This window comes from Propithecus coquereli, unplaced genomic scaffold (assembly GCF_000956105.1).
Source record: "Propithecus coquereli isolate 6110/MARCELLA unplaced genomic scaffold, Pcoq_1.0 Scaffold438, whole genome shotgun sequence".
Classification (NCBI taxonomy): domain Eukaryota; kingdom Metazoa; phylum Chordata; class Mammalia; order Primates; family Indriidae; genus Propithecus; species Propithecus coquereli.
Window position 1 is genome coordinate 1,099,008 of NW_012150152.1, and position 8,285 is coordinate 1,107,292.

At 53.5% G+C, this 8,285-nt stretch overlaps 1 protein-coding gene across 3 annotated transcripts in view; it reads right to left on the reverse strand.

The window, feature by feature from the left end:
- Positions 1–806: 806 nt before the first annotated feature.
- PGPEP1 (pyroglutamyl-peptidase I) overlaps positions 807–8,285 on the reverse strand; it is a 21,058-nt gene continuing 13,579 nt past the window's right edge. For all 3 annotated transcript variants that reach the window (XM_012654078.1, XM_012654079.1, XM_012654080.1), the window contains 3 exons: positions 6,620–6,736; positions 3,632–3,864; positions 807–1,838 (listed from right to left, as the gene is read on the reverse strand). In XM_012654078.1, the coding sequence (XP_012509532.1) occupies positions 1,646–1,838; positions 3,632–3,864; positions 6,620–6,736 (543 nt within the window). In that variant the 3' untranslated portion in view covers positions 807–1,645. The remainder of the gene's footprint in view (positions 1,839–3,631; positions 3,865–6,619; positions 6,737–8,285) is intronic.

Consider the following 8,285-nt stretch of genomic DNA (forward strand, 5'->3'; position numbering starts at 1 on the left):
TCCCGCCCTCTGGACTGCACAGGAGACCCGGCAGATGCGGTGACATCCCGCCCTCTGGACTGCACAGGAGACCCAGAGCGCGGACTGGGAACGTGCACCGGGTGCTTCCAGCCGAGGCCGGGCCGGGCTGGCGTGGGGACTGCAGAGTCCCGATCGTTCCCACCTGCTGGCCACGTCCGTGCCAGCCGCCAGGCACCCACCCCGAGTCACCCACCAGCCCCCACCTTCCCCTCCAAAGAAAGCCCACGACTCGGAAAACGCGTTTCATAGAAACGCAACGACCCGGTTCCCAAACGGTGCAGAAAGAACTGAACGCCGGGGAAACACCGGTGGGATCCAGCGTGGATTCAGGTTCCAGCCGTGTCTCACTCGGGCCAGGGAAGGGTGAAACCACGTTCCCTCCAAAAAAACAGAAAACAGTTTCCAAAATGTGCATTTTTCTCAATTGCCTTCCCTATGTCGTGGCCACCCCTCTCTCGCTGTCTGAGGGTGTCACGATCCTGCTGAATGTGGCTACCCACCAAGGGACGTTGCCCTGTCCCTGCCTGGGGAGTTCAAAGTTGTAGAGAGTGAGATAAAAATTTACTCCTGACTCCTGGGCGAGTGTCCAAAAACCATCCACAGAAGAACCTGCTGGCTGCCCTGTCTCCCTCCTGCTCAAACATGCCCAGACATGAAGAGCTCTGCAAACTCTGGCCCCCAGGCCCCTGTTTCATAGGGCACCCCTTAAAGAGAATAAGGAACTCGTCCCCAGCAGCAAGACCTTGAAAATCCAGGCCAGACTGGGTGGGTTGGGTGGGTTTGCAGTTGTTACAAAGTTTTACACATTCCAAACCAAAATCAAAAGCAGACGAAATCTGCGGTTCCACTGGTGGCCCTGTCTCTGTGGGGAAGCTCACAGCTTGGGTGTTGAAGGGCTGAGCCCTTTATGGCCACACCTGGGGTAGCAGCCCCACCCCGTGGCCTGGCCATGGGCCCCATGCCCTGAGCGAAAGGGCCCTGGAACAAAGATACGGCATCTCAAATCCAGTTTTCAGGGCAGGAGGCAGAAGGGGTCACACCCCAGGACAAAGAAAAGACACTTCTGTTGGTGGCTAAAGCCCGCGTTTAACCAAAGGGAATATAAATTACTCTGTACCCAAACTAGCACTATTGTTTTTAAAAAGAGAATAAGAAAGAAAGAAAGAAAGTCAAGCCGCACCCCAGGGCGGCCTTTCTGGGGCTGCCAGGCCACAGTTCAAAGGCAGAGACTCTTCACGAAGCTTTTCAGTGTGGGGAAAACCAGTCGGGGAGATAAAGCGGGCTCCGAAATTCCTCCACCAGCAGACCGTGAAGAGCAGACGACATGTGGCACTGGCCGCAGGGCGTAGACCCACCGGACCAAGATTCTCCGGGGAAACCTGAGCCCGCCGGCCACGGCAGCCGTGTCCCCAAATGCAGGGGGAATAGAGAAAAACCTTCAGCCGCTTCCTTCAAATCAACCGGAGCTTCTGCAGAGGAGGAGGAGGAGGTGTGTCCGTCAGGACACCTCATCCGAATCGGATGCCCCCGGCGGACGAGCCTGTGTTTCGTGGCCAGGCCTCGGAGGGCAGACGTCCCTCTTGGGGTCCCTGGCGGGATGAGGTCTTGGGAGACCGAGCGGCCCTCAGTGTTTGTGGCAATAGCTGATTTTGCCTTCCGACTGCTCCAGGACGCCCAGCATCTCCTCGATGATGGCCCTGAGCGCCCTGCCCAGCTGGCCCGCGTTGTACGGCTTGCCCAGTGGGGGCACGTGCACAAAGGCGGATCGGCCGCGGCTCTGGTACAGAGAGGTGTAGTAGGTGAAGTCGCAGAGATACCTAAGCCGCGGGGGGCGGGGGTGGGAGAGAGAACACGACAGGTCACAGCGTCGGTCCGCAGACCAGGGGCACAGCCTCCCTCCAAGGCCAGACCTCCAGCCTCACCAGAAACCTGCAAGAAAGGCCACCGCTTCTGCCTCCGCAGGTTGGCAAAAACGGAAAAACCTGGTAACTCCCGGTGCTGTCGCACGTGCGGGGGAGCGGGCAGAGGGGAGGCTGGGGGGGTGGAGATCGGCTGCCCTCCCGGGCAAGGCGCTTCGGCAGGTGGGAAAATTGTAATCGCCCAGACTTTACGACCTGCCATGTCCAGTTTTAGAATCTACCGTCAGGAGCCATCTGTACGAGGAAACACAAACGAGGGTGCTCGCTGCCGTGCTATTACGTCTAGAAGCGGAAAAAGAGAAAGCAACCTCAACGTCCCCGGGTGCAGCGTGGCTTCGTAGACGCGGGTTCGTCCGCACCGTGGAATACTGCGAAGCTGTGGGTAAGGAGCGGACAGAGCCAGAAGGAAACGAAGAACTGTGTACCAACGGGTAAGCGAGGAAGGGAAAAAAGAGAGAATGGAGCCTTGGCGGAGATGCGCACCGTGGCCCCCAGGTGAAGCCCGAGGCAGGGAATTCTCAGGAAATGCACACCACGGGCCCCAACCACACAACAGCAAAGCAAAACGCGGCGAGACCCTAAACCTGCCCACCAAGTGACCTCTGCGTGCGCAGCAATCTGGGCATGGGAAGGAGGGTTCACGGTCCGGGTTTCTGACTTATCAGAGAGGTCCCCGCAGGGAAAGAGAGAGGGCAAGAGAATTTTTCGCAGTGAGAATGTATGAGGATACATTCTAGAATTATCTGTGTGATTAAAAATTCATTGTAAAAAGAGACTTGGCCAGGAGCGGTTGTTTGAGTCTATAATCCCAGCACTCTGGGAGGCCGAGGCGGGAGGATCACTTGAGCCCAGGAGTTCAAGACCAGCCTGGGCAAGAGCGAGATCCCGTCTCTACGAAAAATACAAAAATTAGCTGGGCATGGTGGCGCGTGCCTGTAGTCCCAGCTACTCAGGAGGCTGAGGCGGGAGGATCGCTTGAGCCCAGGAGTTTGAGGTTGCAGTGAGCTATGATGATGCCACTAGCCAGGGTGACAGAGTGAGATCCTGTCTCAAAAAAAAAAAAAAAAAAAATGAGGTCATACTGGATTGGGGGGGTCCCTAAATCTGGTGACTGGTGTCCTTACACCAGAAGGCCATGTGGACAGGCATAGGGAAGGTGATGTGACGACGGAGGCAGAGATCAAGGTGACAAGCCAAGGATCCCCAGCAGCCGCCACCAGAGAGGCCTGGGATGGGCTGTCCCTCAGCACCCCCAGAAGGAATCAACCCTGCTGGCACCATGACTGTAGCTTTCTGGCCTCCAGAACTGGAAGACGCCACGTTTCTGTAGAGCTAAGCCACCCAATTTGTGGGGTTTTGTGATAGCAGCCCCAGGAAACTAACACAGAAAGCGACCACTTGGGTCGAGGAAGAGGCAGAGAGGAGGACTGAGGCGGCGGCTGGGGCAACACCCAGGTGGGAGATGCTGAGGGCCTGGGTGGGGACCTGACGGTGGGGAGGAGTGGACAGGTCCATAATGAGGCCCAGGAACGGAACCAGACGCACCTGCTACATACACATAACTAGCACCTGCCTTGCACACACTGAGTGCTCACTCAACAGGCCAAAGTCAACATAATTGGCTCATTCGACACCAGGCTTGGTCAGTAGAGGAGGGAACCCCCGCTCACTCCCACCACACAGGGCCCTACCTGCCGGCATCCTGCGAGATGGTCACCGACACGTCCAGGCCCAGCGTGGTGACTCTCTTGCACACAGCGTCCATGTCGATGATGGAGTCGATGCTTTCAGGCCCATCCTCCACGCAGCACTGGGAGCCGGGGCAGAAGCGGCAGTTGTCCAAGCCCTTGTAGCCCTTGTTGTGGCCGCATTTCTCCAGCGTGACTGTGGTCGCCATGCCTGACACCCCCACGTGCACCACCAGCTGCAGACAGGCAGGCAGGACTTAACATGGCCTGGTCATGGGACTAGGGGTCCCCCCAGGCCAAGCAGTAGGTGCCATCCTCACTGAACTCAGCCTGGGGTTACACTGTTTCCGACCTCTTGCTGTTGGAATAGACCCCAGAGTCACTCTTGCAGAAAAGTATAGCCAAGTGAGACAGCCAAGGATTTGAAACATGCAAAGTTATTCACTGTAGCTCTTCTTGTTATTGCAACCAAATACCATAAAGAAACTAACTAGCTAATGGGGAGTTGGTTCAATAAATAATAAACTACTATGCAGCTGTTAAAAGGCCCAAGGCAGTTTCATATGGAATGATACTCAGGCACATTGCCAAACGCAAAAGGCAAGGTATAACGTCCAGTAATCTAGCCTAAAAATAGAGATGTCAGGAAGACAGTCACTTTAGCACTATTTATAAGAATGAGAAAAATGTCTGGAAACAACTAGCATGCCCAATGACAGGAGAATGAAAACATTAATTACTAAAGATTACCCATCCATTAACATAATAATGTTTAGGGAGAATTTTTAATGACCTAGGTCATTAGATGCTCATGATACAATATTTACAAAAAGCAGATACCAAGTTGAATACAGTTAAACTTCGACTACTGTATTAGTTACTTGTGTGTATGCCTAAGCGCAGAGGGGCATTATAAGAAAATATGTGAACATTTAAAAATTAGGTTGAAAAGTGTGCTATCACACGTGGCAGCCACGGGCCACATGTGGCTTGAAAAGCGACCCATTGAAACCGAGATGTGCAATCCGTGTAAAACACACACCAGATTTTGCAGACTAAGCACACAGACAAAATTAAACATCTCATTAATTTTTCATATGGATTACATGTTGAAATGATAATATTTTAGATATATTGGGTTACATTTAAAATATTTAAGATGACAATTTTGCCTTTTTTTTATGATTTTAATGTGGCTACTGGAAATTTTTTTTTTTTTAGAGATGGGGTCTCCCCCTGTTGCTCAGGCTGGTCTCAAATTCTCAAACTCCAGGACTCAAGTGATGCTCCCACATCAGCTTCCCGCGTCGCTGGGATTACAGGCGTGTGCCACCACGCCCAGCTGAGAATTTTAAATGTTCTGTGTGGCTGGGATGAGAATGTCTACCGGGTCGTGTTGCTTGAGAATGTATGTCCCTAATACATGCTTCGTCTGTGGCCAGAAGGAGAAAAGAAAGAAGAAAGAAAATAGAAAAAGAGAATGTGTCCCTGCGAGCAAGGGCTGTTTTGTTTCTATTGGCTGCTGGAGGCCCAGTGCCTGGCACCGCGTGACCGGGTGCACAGGACGCTGACTGCTGGCGAACGCAGAAATGAAACAGCGCCTGACATGTAGGGGGCCGGACGGTGGCCGTCCCCTCCAACAAAAAAGATATATCCGTGACCTCATGCCTGGAAACTATGAGTGTCACCCTATTTGGGAAAAGGTAATTACATTAAAGCTTGGTGTTTGTTTGTTTGTTTGTTTGAGACAGAGTCTCACTCTGTCGCCCTGGGTGGAGGGCAATGGCGTCATCACAGCTCACAGCAACCTCCAACTCCTGGCCTCAAGCGATCCTCCTGCCTCGGCCTCCCAGAGTGCTAGGATCACAGGCATGAGCCACCGCGCCCGGCCCGTTTTTGTTTGTTTCTTTTATTGGAATAAGGCAAGACCACACAGACGCAGCAGAGGAAGAAGCCCGTTTACAGGTGCTTTGATCCGGTCTTACGGAGCCTCTGCTTCCCCTCTGCAAAACGGGGAAAATGGGCTTGTTAGAAAGGAAGATTCCTCCAGCCGGTCCCGGGGAACCTGAAAGGGCAGGCTAGGGTGGGAAGCTAGGGGGGTTCCCACAGGGACCAGGACCTCACCTCTCAGAAACACCAGCCCACGGGGGTTCCCTGGTGGCTTTCTCCCCTGACCCCACGGAACTCTGCTCTCGGCCCACGGCCTTGGCTGGGCCGCATGTCCCTGTGGCGGGAGGGAAGGGTGTACTTCCTGCCTGGCCGGCCTCCGCTCCAATCATGTCTGGTAATAGCCACAACTCCCTCCCACACCCCGTGTCCCTTTATGCCACCCCCTACTCTGACTTCTCATTCCAGAAGGTTTGGAGAGGGCTGGTGCCACCTCCTGCCTGCCAGAGTGGGCATGTGACCCGGGCCTGGTGAATCAGAGCATTCCTTCCTTCCTCCCACCACAGTGATTGGTTCGGGGACCAGCATGTGACCCAAGCTGGCCAATGGGAATCAGCCATGGACTGTGGGGGCACTATAGGAGGAAAGGTGCTCTTTCTGTTGAGTGGCTGAATTAGGAAGAGGGCTGCCAGCAGCCACCTGTCTTTGCCACCATGAGGGAAGAGACTGCCAGAAGGCACTTCCCTCAGTGCAAATCAAAGCAACACAAAGCGGAAACCAAGAGGCCACAAGAGAATGCTGAGAACACTGCATGAGCACCTGAATCAAGCCAGACCTGAAGCACACCAACTTTTGTGTCCAAGCTATGTTGAGCTGTGTTTTAATAGTCACTGATAACCAAATGCATCCTACTGACACAGAGGTCTAGAGAGACAGAGCCTGGCTTTGTGAAGTCCTGAATGTTTGCTTTCTTCCCTCACCTCCAAAGCAATCCAGAAAAGTGCTGGGCTGTGGCATGGGTCATGTGTTTGACAGGAACGAAGCCACGCAAATCACCTGCATGTGAAGTGTGCCCCTGCAAGTCCTGCCCTTCATACTGCTCACCTGTGGGCTGTGCTTCTCCCACAGGGCAGGGATGAGTCTCTGGACCGTCTTGTACTCGACTGGAATCTCGTACACGTGTAGGTCCACACTGTCGCCAAGGCCCAGTTTTTCCAGCTCCTGGAAGCGAGGAGAGAGGGAGCGTCACCGCATCGGAGGGAGGCTGTAGGGATGACACATTCCCCAGGTAGAATGACCTGTCCTCAGAAAACGGGCGGCTCTCCGAACTCATTCCGCAGAACAAGGAGGGGCAAGTGCTGATCCACCCCAAATCGCTCTCGTCCCCCTCCCCACCGACTTCTCTCCAACTCTCCCTGCGTCTCCACGGGAGGCGGCGTGACGACGCGGCTTCTGGGGCCAGGCTGCTGGGTTTCAACCCTGCCCGTGTGACCGAGGGCAAGCCACTTAACCTCCCTGAGCCTTGGGTCCTCACCTGTAAAATGGGGATAATAAAGCGCTTGCCTCCTAGGAGAGCTGTAAGAATTAAATGAGCCCGTCCACACTAAGAGATCCAAGCAATGCCTGGCACATTTTAAATGTTCAAATAATGCTTGGTGCTGTTACTACTGTTGTTTTTGTTATCATCCTTTCCCCCTTGTTATACCTGATAAGAATTATTTATGGATTTGGTGCATGTGCATAGCGGGTTCTCAATGTATGTTTACAGATTGATTCAACTCCTTAGGGAGCTTCTAACCACCTCAGGGCACAACAGGCTTTAAGATTGTCATAGGCCAGGCGTGGTGGCTCACGCCTGTAATCCTAGCACTTTCAGAGGCTGTGGCAGGAGGATCGCTGGAGGCCAGGAGTTTGAGACCAGCCTAGGCAACACAGAGAGACCCTGTCTCTACAAAAAAAAATTAAGAAGAATCAGCCGGACATGGTGGTGTGCACCTGTAGTCCCGGCTACTCAGGAGGCTGAGACAGGAGGATCGCTTGAGCTCAGGAGTTCAAGGCTGCAGTGAGCTGTGATCGCGCCACTGCACTCCGGCCTGGGTGACACAGCAAGACCCTGTCTCTAAAAAAAAAAAAAAAAAAAGGAAGTCATGAATTATATACAAAAATGGGCTACATATAGCCGCGTGTGCGCTTTTCTGGGGAAGCACCAATGTTTTTCTCGGGGGCTGCCAAAGTTCCAGCCGTTAACTCCTTGGGGCCAAATCCCACAACCAGGTCTCCTTCCCATGGCTGGCCCACGGCACAGCACACAGCATACCAATGACCACGTCTGCGGCATGAACAACGACTCTGCCAGCCCCAGCACGCAGAGGCACGCAGAGAGGCTCAGGGGCAAAGGTTTCACCTCAATAAGAGAAAGTGAGAATGAGCGGATTAACAAAAGGTGGTCTACGGATACCATGGAGTTCCACTCAGCTAAAAGACACAGTGGTGATCTGGCACCTCTTGTATTCTCCTGGATGGGGCCGGAGCCCATTCTACTAAGTGAGGTACCACAAGAATGAAAAAACAAGCACCACATGTACTCACCATCAAGTTGGTATTAACTGATCAACACTTAAGTGCACATATAGTAGCAACATTCATCAGGTGTCGGGCAGGTGGGAGGGGGCAGGAAGGGATGGGTATATTCACACCTAATGGGTGAGGGGCACACCGTCTGGGGGATGGACACGCTTGAAGCTCTGACTCAGGGGCAAAGGCAATATAC